The sequence below is a fragment of the Sceloporus occidentalis genome, unplaced genomic scaffold (genome assembly GCF_023333645.1).
Source record: "Sceloporus occidentalis isolate IW3139 unplaced genomic scaffold, rSceOcc1.0.p SCAF_5, whole genome shotgun sequence".
Classification (NCBI taxonomy): Eukaryota; Metazoa; Chordata; class Lepidosauria; order Squamata; family Phrynosomatidae; genus Sceloporus; species Sceloporus occidentalis.
The window spans coordinates 159,768,824-159,781,381 of record NW_028316985.1 but is presented as its reverse complement, the minus strand read 5'-3'; the positions used below and the strand labels follow the sequence as shown (position 1 = coordinate 159,781,381).

Sequence of the window (12,558 nt, the reverse complement as noted above, 5' to 3'; positions counted from 1 at the left end):
TATTCCATTTCAACTGCTATGGCAATATCCTATGGTATCTTGGGTTTTGCAATTTAGATAGAAGAATTTGGCATTATCAGCCAGTGAACTCTACTGCCTCACTGAACCCCAGGATTCTATAGGCTGTTTCCTAGAAATGTAAAGTGTGACATAGCACTGTAACTGTGTAGTGGGAAAGGACTCAGAATCTAGAACTTGTCCTCATTCATTTAAATAGCTTAAGAACCATCTCATTGTTTATGTTAGTTAAAGGTAAAGGTTTTCCCTTGTCATGAATGTCAGGTTGTACTGACATTCATGACTATAGGGGGCAGTGCTCATCCCCGTTACTAAACTGAAGGCCGAGCATTGTCCGAAGACTACTCTCTGGTGGTCATGTGGCCAGCATGACTGCACCAAATCCTGTTACCTTCCCACCAAAGTGGTACCTACTTATCTGCTTACATTTGCATTCTTTCGAACTGCTAGGTTGGCATGAGCTGGGACTAGTGACGGAAGACATCTTTCCTGCAGTCTCAGGACCATTGGGCTGTGTGGCCTGATCAGCTTAATTTGATAGCCTGCATTCAAGTCAGCATGCAGGATGCACTACTCCTGCTTCCTCGCTTCCCCCATTTTTATCTCCATGTTTTAAATATGTCTTCCTATGATGAAAGGAAGAAACTTTGCACATAAGTGCTTTGTTGCTGTTGTTCTGCAAATAATTTTTTTGCCACAAAATGGATTTGGTAATGATATGTGTATGGTTAAACTGGCACATAAATCAGTAAATAGTGACTACTCTCCGCTTATACTTATTTTACCATGATTTTGTTGAATCCTGAAAATCATTTCTAAGAACCCAAACATTTCCTTATTAAAACCATGTATATTTATCTCTGAAGCAGATTAAATCTTTGCTGCTAAAGTATTAATTTGTAACAACCATATTTGAGAGGTACATATATGTGAACCTTAAAGCACCTACTTTTCAATTTAGGTTGAATTAGCTTAGTTTGCTGAGTTCCTTATCTTGAAATGGTTTATTGCTTTCAATCTTTAGGGAGGTGGGAGAACATATGGAAGACTGAGAACAATCCTTAGAATGTGTGATATGATATGAGTTCTAAAGAGCACAATGTTCTCTGAAGCATGCTTTTGTACATCTGCCTGTTTTGCAACCCACTGAAAACAATTGGACTTAAATTATCACAGACATCACTTGACAGTATGGCCCCACCAAGTTCGGAGAAGATGCAGCAACCAGTGAGTGTTCTTGCTGATCTATGAATGCAGAGCTACTGAGAGGTGGCCCTGGTACAGGCCAAGATGCATAATCACCCTGTCATTATAGAACATTATACTTATGCTTTGGTCTATGAGACACCCACTTCTATGATGTTATGTTTGGTTTGTTGTTTTCACTATCCAGGCTCACAGAAGCCCAGGTCTTCCAAGTATCTGGACTTCAGGGCTTTTGTTCCCTCTGCCCCCTCCTCAGTTCTGTATGAATGACTCAGTAAATGTCTCCAGGAAACATAGAAATTTCTCAGATAAACAATGACAGAAGCAGGGAGAGATGGATGAACAATTTGAGTGTATGTATTTTTTTTAATTTTTTTTGGCTACAGTAAAGGATTTTCATACTAAATAATTGTGGCACTGTGATTTCACTTTAACGTCCATAGCTACATCCTGTGGAATCCTGGGATTTGTAGTATAGGGTGGTACTAGAGCTTCTTGGCAAAGAATTCTAAATACTTCTCGTATTTAGAAATATATAGCAGCCCCTCAGCAGATGAGAAAGCGGAAACTGCCAGTAACAATTATTTGACTGTTATAGCTATATAAGTAAGGGCTTAAGGACCTAGAACAAGGTACTGGGCTATGCCCTCTTGTGGAGAAGGCAGGGTCCCTTCATAATGTCCCAAGTTCTGCAAGGTATTTTTTTTAAAAAGCACTACAGGGCTTTATTTTTTTATGTTGTTCTGTTATGTTGCTGCTGATGAACATCTTATGACAGTTCTGGTTTAATAATGCAAGTTTTTTCCTTAATTATTTACTGTTTCTCCCTTGTTTCATGCTAAGTTTTATAATGAAGTTTCACTGCTTGACATTTCCAAAGCTGGCAGCACACAAGCAGGCCATTATGAGATGATAAATGTCTAGTTAATTTTGCATCTTTTAGGGAGCTTTTTTTAAGTCCACTGTCATAATAAGCATTCAATGCTGCCATTTTGGATGCTTGAGGAGTGTAGAAGAGATAGACATAGATTAATAAAATAAGATGCAAGACGTGTCCACTGTCTTTATTACTGTTTTAAGCCAACCAACAAGTGATACAAAAATTAGCAAATTGAAAAGTCTTAGCTTTAAATTATCTTACACAAACATCATCTATTTTTTTTTTTAAAAATCCTGAAACGAAACTCAAAAGAACTTTTTGAAATAGAAAGGAAATTATGCCATTAGCTTCCAGGCCAAATAATGCAGAGTGAAAACTTATATTTCAGATTTGCAGGCCAAATACTAGTTTCTGTTAAAATCTAACTTAAAATTCTGTTAAAAGTGACTTAAAAGGAACAGAATAAACATTTGCTTTTCAAGAGATATAAATGAAACACCATACCAATTACCACATATTTCCCCTTTCCTTCTTGACAATGTGCAGATGTTTTCTTTTGAATGTGAATATATTAGGAAAAAAATATGTGCAGGATGTTGCTTTCACTGCTTGTGCCTTCTCCTCCTTTTGAGGAATCCTTGAACAAAATCATTTGTATTTATCATATTGCTGTGAAAAATCCTGTTACACCAAATTTAAACTAATGCTATATTAATCTACTGTACAAAGTTTCAGTTTGAAACTTTTTATACCAGTGATTCTTAACCTGTAGTCTGTGTATCCCCGAGAGGTCACAATATCCTCATCAGGGATCCACAAAGGCTTGACAGAGGATCCAGGTTGCCACTTGAGAACTTCATGTGCTCCAGTCTTGCCTGTGCCTTTTCCATGTGTAAATGTTTGTGCACCCCCTCTCTTGCTCCATGTGGTATTCCTTGTTAGCAGAGGTGACCCTGTGTATGTGTGTTGTAAAACAGGTTGTTAGCCAGGGCTGATGCTCTTGATGCTTCCCCACTTCAGTGCAAGAGACTGTGTGTTTATGCACACGTATTCTTCTCTGTGGCACACACACAATAGCTAAGTCCCAGCCTCTTCTCTCAGCAGTTCAGTAACCAGGGCTTCAGTAGCAGCAACTCTTCTTAATGCCTCTGGCCTGGCCTGGTATGTTATGCTCATCTGAAAGATGCTACTGGCAAGCAAAATATTTTTTAAAATGGAAAAAAGGGATAGGAAGCCTTTCTCTCTCCCAGTGCTTTTACTCAGCACCTCACCAGAGCTTCTGTTCTCTCAACTGTTTCTTTGCATTGGTAACTAAATGCAAAAGAGAGAGCTACATTGTGGATAGATGTGGGGTTTGCAACAATGGGCAGTGGCATGCTGCAAAATGCATCTTTGTACCACCCAGCTCACAGAACTATGGTGTGTCTTTGGGCAGCCTAAAGCCCAGGGAAAACAAAAAGGGGATCCGACTGCATTCCTCATCTTGTAGAAATTTCAGAGAAAAAACTGGTTGTTTGCAAACATGATATGAAGGCAGCATCAATACAACCTCCACTGCCACCCCACCCCTACTTGCATTAATGAGGAACTATAAGAAGATTTGCCACAAAACAATAGAGGTGTCAGAGGGAAATTTGGGGGATGCAAACTAGGATGTGCCATGGGCATTTCACTTTTAATTGGCATTGCATTTGTTGAGGAAGGAACCGACTGTGGGGGCCAAAAATTTTCAATTGAACCTGATGGTTATTGAAAGCCCCAATCCATTTCCTACTTCTGGCGACCCGAAGGCAAATGTATCATGGAGTTTTCTTAGCAAGATTTAGTCAGAAAGGGTTTGCCTTTTCTTTCCTCTGAGGCTTAGAGAGTGTAATTTGCCAAGGTCACCCAGTGGGTTTCCATGAGTGCATCAAATATTTGAGTTAAGTCTTTGTGGTCTGCAGAAACTAAAGCTATTTAAAGGGGGTCCATGGTAAAGATAGGGTTAAAAACTACTGTTGTACACACATGTTTATAGTTTAAAGGTAATTTGTTGCCTGTATATAGCAGGACTTGGAAAATTCCCCAAACAGTTTGGAACAAAATAACCACAGATTGCTACTTTCATAAAGGGCCTTCTTATCTCCATCCTCCTGTAGTTTGTTACAACACTGAAATAAACACCTCTTCTGAGGACCACAGACCATTCTCAATGGTGTATTAAACAGGAGAGAATTGCTGCTGGGAGCAGGAATTGCTAGACAAAGATGACTTTGGATGCTTTTACATAGGAGTTTATCACATGAGGGAAATTGGGAGTTTATCCCATGAACATCCCGCTAAAATAGCATAATTACATGTAACTATTTCACATGACGTCACACAAAACTCATAATTAAAGTGGTGATAAAGATGCATTATCCCACATCTTTTTACTTTTGGGATTTTAGCGAAAATGCATTCACGATATCACTTTATTTGTGCAATTTCCATGGTGTGAAAGCCAATTTCGATTTATTTACTTGATAATCTTCCTTTTTAATTGTCTTCCCAGTTTTCCCATGGTTCTGTGGGGTGTGCTTACCTCCTGTGCTGCTTTGGCGACAGACATGGCCGTCTGGTTGAGGGTCTCTGCCCTTTGTTTTCCACATATATCCTGTCCAGTAAAGCTTTCTTGAGTTATGCATGTGGTGGAAAGGGAGAAATTGGAGAAAAGTTATTATTTTTGTAGGGAAGGTAGGGGAAATCTCTTTATAACATTGTTCATTTCTCAAGGAGGTTTCATTTGTTGGCTGTTTATGTTGGCAGGCGCCGTATGTGGGGACATGTTACAGTATTCAACCCTTGGTCACCTAAAGGGACAGTCTTGCACAAAGGAACCCCTGTGTGCATGTATTGTTCCACAAATGCACCCATATATTATGGATGTAATAAATAACAGGCGAATCTAACAAAATAAACTTACTTAGTAACAAATGACATCATATAATTCAGGGATTTGAACAACAACAACAACAACAACAACAACAATTTATACCCCACTCTTCAGCCAAAAAGCTATCAGAGTGGCTTAGTTAGACATTTCCCTGCCTTCAGGCTTACAATCTAAAGAGACAAGACACAAAAGAAGGGAATGGCAGTAGGGAAAAGTCCAGCAGATCTTCTCTCCCTCTTCAGGCTCTTCAGAAATTATTGCACTGCAGCTCCCAAAAACATTAGCCATCATAGCCAGTGGTGAGGATCACTGAGAATTGCAGCTGAACAATATCTGGGTTACTATATGATTCTCGCTCCTGATATAATGGATGGTTTGTATGATACTAGAACCTGATTTTATGAGGATAAAATTAGAAACATCAATTTTCAGTTAGTGCCCTGTTAATTGGTCTTTTCCTTTTCCATTGCTTAAGGATAATACTAACACTAAACTTTCTTTACCACAGCAGGAGTATCCAACAGAACTGGAAGTAGGGAGCCCAGAGTGCTTCCAAACAATATTTTCTGGAGAGTGTGGAAATCCCACAGTTTTTGTTGGAACGGGAAGGAAGTTCTGTGACACTCGACCTACAGCACTGATGTAGTGCTAAATGTAGGACTGTATCTTCAACTTTACTTTAAAATAAAATCTGCTTATATAGGATTGGCTTTTGCTTATGCCTTTTGATTGGGATACAAAGTCCTCTTCTCTATATACTATTTCAGTCCATTAACAAAATGGTTGATCTGTTTTTGTATTCGTACACTAGATATCTTGACATATGGTGCATCTTGGATTAAAAGCCATCTCTGCCTCTAGCTGTAGCAAGAGAGGATTATTATGATTAATGTACTGAACAATTGAGCGAATAGTAAGGGCCTTCTGGTGATTGTTTTTAAAAGAAGACCAAGAATAAGCATCTGTAAAAGGTTCAGTTTTTAGTCATTAAACTTTAATGGTTAAGGCCAGAAGCATTATGCCGTAGATTATCATTTCATTCTACCATTATCTCCTTTAAGAAATATTGCTTAAAATGAAGTGGGTCAATAGCTAAACTAAGTGACCAAATGGCATATGTCAAGGACATTTAAACAGGTGACTTTTACAAAGTGCCAGACCTACTATCAGCATCAGAGACTAGACAGTAAACTTTTCACTGTAATATATAAATAAATATGCTTGACTTCATAAACGTTGGGTCTTCTGCAGAAAAAAGAGAAAATTGTTACAGATATCACCAGAAGGGGATGCACCAGGGAAAAGATAACAGTTTAAATACATGCTCCAAATTAATCTGCCTCAACTATTCTATATTACACAATTATATTGGTATGATTCTACTTTTAGAGCCATGGCCCCATCCTATGGAATCCTAAGATTTGTGTATTTAGAATTCCTATTTTTATTTAAGCATTTATTTTAAATGCTTGTATATTTATTTATTATTAATTAAAGTCTTGAAGATATGTCACTGAACAGTAAAGTTAGGACAGTCCATGATATCGTATTTCTCATTTCTATCTAGGGTTGTGAAAACTCTACAGTGAAGGAAGTTAATAGGAAGAAAATCAGTTCATCTGAAATGTGGTGTTGGAAAAGAGTACATTGTGGACTGATAAAAAGACAAATAAATGGCTCTTTAATGCAAATCAAACCTGAACTCTCCTTAGAAGCCAAGATGACTAAACTGAAATTGTTGTACTTTGACTGTATCATGAGAAGGCATTAATCACTAGAAAAGACAATAATGTTTAGGAAGGAAGAAGCCAGTAGGAAAAGAAGAAGACCACATTCTAGTTGGATAGACTCAATCAAGAAAGCTATGGCCCTGAGTCTGCAGGATCTGACCAGGGCAATTGAGGTCTTTCATTGTTAGGGTAACCATAAGTCAAAGTCGACTTGATGGCAGCTAATAACAACAATTTAGAATTTTTATGGCAGAGAGTGCTAGTGCCTCATCAAAATACAGACCCTGATATTCGATAGGATGCAGCCATGGGAGTTAAAGTGCTATAAGTGTGTAGTGTGAACGTTTCCTCCATGTAATCATCAGCATGAACTATCATTTTACTTATTGGATTGCTTCCATTGCTAGGTAAAATGGCCAATGCCAGAGAAAGACAGCAGGTTCTTATATATAAAATTTTGACTTTCTTCTTATTTGACCAAAGTCTAAGTTGGACCAGTCAAATCCATTGCAAATATCTCAACAACAGATGATATCACATGTCAATTTTTAAAATTTCCTGTTCTAGCAGTTATATCTCTTCATCTTAAAACACTCCCTTTAAAATAAATATCAGAAATTATTTTAGCTTTGATGTGACATGTATCATGGGAAGCCATGTCACCACTTTTGTTTATTTGTTGTGGGTGTGTGGTTTTGTTTTGTTTTGTTTTTGCATTTTAATTTCAAGTGAAACTAACATGAGCTGTGGGTTTAGAGAGTGCAGAGAGTATGAGCTTGGATTCACGTCTTGCTTCTATCCCAAACTAATGTGAATGAACAATACTGTGTCAGCTATCTTTCACCAACATTTGTAACTCTGATAACATTTTTGTAAAGCTGTTGTGACAACTGTTCATGTGTGCTAAATAGGTGTTTCACTATAAACATGTTATTTTTTGTTGTTGTTACTACAACTTTTTCTACTATGATTATTTCGCTATTTAATAAGCACAAGTTCAATATAGTTGTTGCTCTTGCATATATTTAGCTGTGTATGCTAAGAGCAAGCTTGGTTACATTCCAGTGCAAAATAACCAGTCATTTTTTCATGTTTGATCAGTTCTATAATATGGTTGATTCTCTTTTAACAGCATGTCTATGCTCACAGTGTTTAAAGAGACTTTGCTAACAATAACTGATGAAATGCCATGAATCGGAAAAAATCAAATTTTTCTTCCTTTCATCAGGACAAATCCTGTTAGAATGTCTGTGAATTCTATGACTTGGGAGACTACACAGTTGTCTAATGGATTTATAGCTCTGTCAAATCCCAAGTGTTGTTCCATACCTGCTATACTAAAGTCTATGTCTTTCTCAGCATTTTGACCCTTTCACCTTTTTCTATGTATTATGCAAATTCAATATGGATAAAATAAATTGAACAGAAATCAAAGAAATGTCAGAATTGTAATGAGAGTTAAACAGTCATATGGTATTACACACCAAAACATACTGCTAGAAAGCAAGTGCAACTGGTAAGTTCAGTGAAAAATACTTTTTGAATCAGTTCTATGTTCATTCAAACCATTCTAACTTTTCAGAATTTCTTGGACATGTTGTGTCTATGTCATTCAGTTCAGATCAGAACTTGGATTACTTTTTGGACTACAGATCCGAGATGACCCAGCCAATGTGGACACCATAACATAACACCACAAATCCTTATTTGTAGATTTATATTATTCATCCTTTTAGTACAGAAGGATATGTTCAGAGAAGACAAGGGGGAGGAATAGAGAGGCAGTGTCTTTGGACACAATTATCCTCCATGCGATTTAATGGAAGCTGGGATTTTTAAAAACAATATTACTCTGGAACAAAAAACAGAATTCTGAATTGAGAAATCCCTTGCAAGGACAGCCAAACAACAGCAAACTCCCTTGATGGTTTTTTTAAAGTACTGGCAAAATACTGGTGTGACAATATTGATTAAAACCTGAAATAGATGGGACAGTCTACCTAAACTCCCAATGGGAACTTTGTTAGAAGTTTGAGTTCAAGTCCCTCAAGGCACAATAAGCCAGTTAAACTCTGGGGTGTGCAGCCTTTTTTCCATGAGCAGTCTTTAAGCTACTTTGAAGGAGTATAAATTCAAAGAACCATCTGACTATGTTTTCTATTGCTTACATTTTAATTATATAGCCCAATGTACAGAACAGATTACAGTACCAATCAGCCTCTGTTGTCTTGTTCCATGTCTGCCATCTAATAGGAGAGATCTGAGAAATAGACCAGAATAACATTGGCATTAATAACAAAACTGGTACCCTGGTACCTAACCCTCTTTTAAAATTTTGAAAATAAAATACTTAAAAGACACTTGTTTTCAGTGCTATGCTTTGCTAAAATCTGGTAAAAGGTGAAAATATTTGCTTTGTGAGTAATTTTTCCTTAATAACATTGAACTATGTTATAACACTGTTAGAAGAACAGAATAAGAAAGATTTTCCTTCTCATGATTCTTTGTCTTGGAAATGTATAGTGATCACAGAAGATTCTCAGACCCTGGGGGGGGGGGGGGGCGGTATCATGGAAGAAAAAGGGCATACTCATGGCAAATTCCCATGATCACATTGAACATTTTCAGACGATGTTGCACTTATTCAGGACTTAACCCATGAAGATCAAGGAATGTTCCAGCAACAAATGATTCCTGGGACTTCCCTGGGAATGGTTTGTTGCTAGAGCATTCCTGGATCTTCATGTGTTAAGTCCTGGATAAGCGCGATGTGTCTGAAAATCTTCAGAACAATTGTGCAACTTTGCTGGAAGTATGCCTTTTACTCCTGGCTCTCCCCCCCCCCCCCCCCGTCTGATAATCTCCATAGACATCTGCAAATAGTTTTTGAAAGGAATGCATACTGATCAATATAGAGCATCTTTCTTATTCCATAAACTTTTGTTCCTGGTTTATGTGTATTTCCATGTTTGATATTTTCAGAAGTATGGTGCGTTTCTTATCTGTTTTCTTAATGAAACAGAATAATTCAAAGGACATGAGCTACTGGGCTGTTTAGGATGTGTCCCCTTTTCAAAGAATTTGAAAGCTGGAAGAATATAAAATATTGTGAAGGTGGTTGTTTCTGTGAATCTCTACTATCATGTTAGTGCTCCATTCATTAAGAAGAGTGTGAGCTGCTCCTCTCACCCAAACTTTGGGTCTGAATGGCATATGTGACATTGCTGGTATAGAAACTGGGAATTTGAATCAAAATTGCATAAGATTGACACATCAAAGAAAATGCAGCTCTGAGTGTGCAAGACCTGATCAGTGCTGTTGAGGACAGGGTGACTTGGGGAGTATCTTATTCATAGGGCCATCATAACTCAAAGGTGATTTGACTGCAGCTAAAAACAACACAAGACTGACAAATTTGTAAGTATTTAGAATCCTTATTCATTAGACATGGAACATGAGATGGTGTAATTGCATGTACAGGAAGCAATGATGAGTACATTAACCTTTTATATTTATAGAATATCCTTCAAGTCTCTGCTATTATCAACAGCAGTCTATTGAGATAATAACCACAGAGAAGAGGCGAATGAAATAAAAATTAGCAGAACCACATAGCTGGGCTAAGATTTTGTTGAATAAGATTAAAGGCAGCTTTATTCTGTAGATCAGGGGTGGGGAGGCCTCATACTTGTGAGATCTACTTTTTATTATCACTCTATCAGCTAAAGACAGGTGCAAAATAGTGGCTTAGTGGCATATACTTATCTCAGGAATTTCAGATTACTGTGTATACTCGACTATAAGCTGGCCTCATGTATAAGTTGAGAACAGGTTTTTGGGCAAAAAATACAAATTCTGAAATGACCCATGGATAAGTCAAGGATAAAACTTAGGGGCTTGAAGCAAAGTATTTAAAGGGTGAAGCAAAAGTAAAAAATGCAAAAGAATTTACAAAATTGCAGCAGGCATAACTGTTTGTGTTAATACTAAAGGCTGGATGGATGAGAGATTAGAGGAGGGCCAGTGCTTCCAGGATAGATTATGCTCTTGCTTTTCACCAGGGGATTGCTCCTTTTTAAATAGAAGTTAAAATACAGTACTTACACTGACCCATGGATAAGTCGAATTAGGCTTTTAGAATTTTTTGACTAAAATTTCTAGACTTACACATGAGCATATACAGTAGTACCAAAACCAAAGTCCTTTCACAAAACAAACACTCCTGTGGTTTTCTCCTAAATATTTTTAGACAGTTTTGTATGTGTGTGTAATGTGGTGGTGATTTTTAGTTGCTGCTGTTGCTAAACAATTGGGAGTTGGAACATGCTGATCTGCTGAGAATACCTGGAGATCTACAGTCAGATCCCAGTCTTATCCTCTTCTGTTTTATATATGAATTCATAAATTTATTATTCTAAGAAGTTTAATGTTGCCCTATTCAGCTGCAGTTCTATACATAAATGCTAATGTCCCAGATGTTTAAAAACAGTGATATCTGAAACGTTGTTCTTTTGCCACAAAGCTTTTTGTTTTTACAGAGTTTCTTTCTCTGTTATTCATGAATGCTAGAGATGTTGGAACAGGGACAGAAGCAGTGAAGGTCATCTGGGAAGGAATTCCACTTCTTCAGTTGAATTTTATCTGTGTTTGATTTGTTTTGGTGTCTTTGTAGTGCAGTGGGTCCTTGGCATCTGCTGGGATTTGGTTCCAGGACTTGTGGATACCTAAATCTTGACTGCTCTAATCCCATTATATACAATGGCATGGTAGATAACAATGGGAAAATCAAGGATTGCTCTTTCGGGTTTTTTAAAAAATATATTTTCAAGCTATAGATGGTAGAATTTGTGGATAAGGAAGGCTGACTGTATTATTCAAATTCTTGAAAGCGGACTCGTCTGTTTTTTCATGAACGTCCTGCCATCTCCACCCACTGATAATAGTGAGAATTGAAGGAGTGGAACTAATTCCATTATCTAAACCCAATTGTAGTGCTTGTCTGTTTGGTATCTGTGTATATTCCTGTGCTCTCCTAATCAGTTTATGGCAGTCTATATTCTCTACCCATTTTTTATCTTCACAATAACACTGTGAGGTAGGTCAGGCTGAAAGAGAGTGACTGGACCCAAGGTTACCCAGTGGCTTTCATGACACAGCATGGACTAAAATCTGGCTCTCTCAAGTCCCAGCAAGTCCATCTTTTTAACCACTATACACTATCGGTTCTCATACTAGTATTAAATGTAGTTTGCTTGGCTCTTTATTGGGCGAGGAAAAAAGAAAGAGGTTACTTCTCTTCAAATGTCACCCCCCCCCCCCTTTAATAAAATAGAAAGAGTAAGGGCCTTAATGATGAATGTAGTACATCCACAAAACTGTGAGCATCATTGGATGTCTTTGTATAATCTGTTAAACTTCCATATAGCAGAGGCTCCCATAACACACAAGTCAGATATCAAAACATAAAGTGAAGTTCATGGTTGCTTCCGATAGCAATAAGGAGATTCACTTTTAAATATGCTCAGTCACATCTGATGGAGTGCAGTCTACAAAAGGTTAGCCAAATTATACTTGTTAGATATCCTCCCCCACTCTGAATGTTTGGTGATGCCCAAAGCACTTTTAAATTAACTTGGCATAATTAACATGAGGGCAAATTCCATATAGGTCAGTAATTTTAAAGGGTGAAAAACACAGCTATCTGATTATAAATCCTAATGGATAGGAAGGGCAACTGGGTACAAATCAATAAAGCAATAACGATGTTGGACAGCTAACAGCTGGGTACTAAACATTATTTGCATCTTCAA

At 37.5% G+C, this 12,558-nt stretch overlaps 1 protein-coding gene across 10 annotated transcripts in view; it reads left to right on the top strand.

Moving 5' to 3' along the window:
- The window catches only part of ANK2 (ankyrin 2), a 404,131-nt gene that overhangs the window by 196,436 nt on the left and 195,137 nt on the right, over nt 1-12,558 (top strand). The window contains exon 1 of one of the 10 annotated variants that reach the window (XM_089525935.1): nt 1,195-1,245. The exons of the other annotated variants lie outside the window; for them this stretch is intronic. Within the exon in view, the coding sequence (XP_089382061.1) occupies nt 1,210-1,245 (36 nt within the window). The 5' untranslated portion in view covers nt 1,195-1,209. Of the gene's footprint in view, nt 1-1,194; nt 1,246-12,558 lie in introns of those variants that run through there. 10 annotated transcript variants of the gene reach the window in all.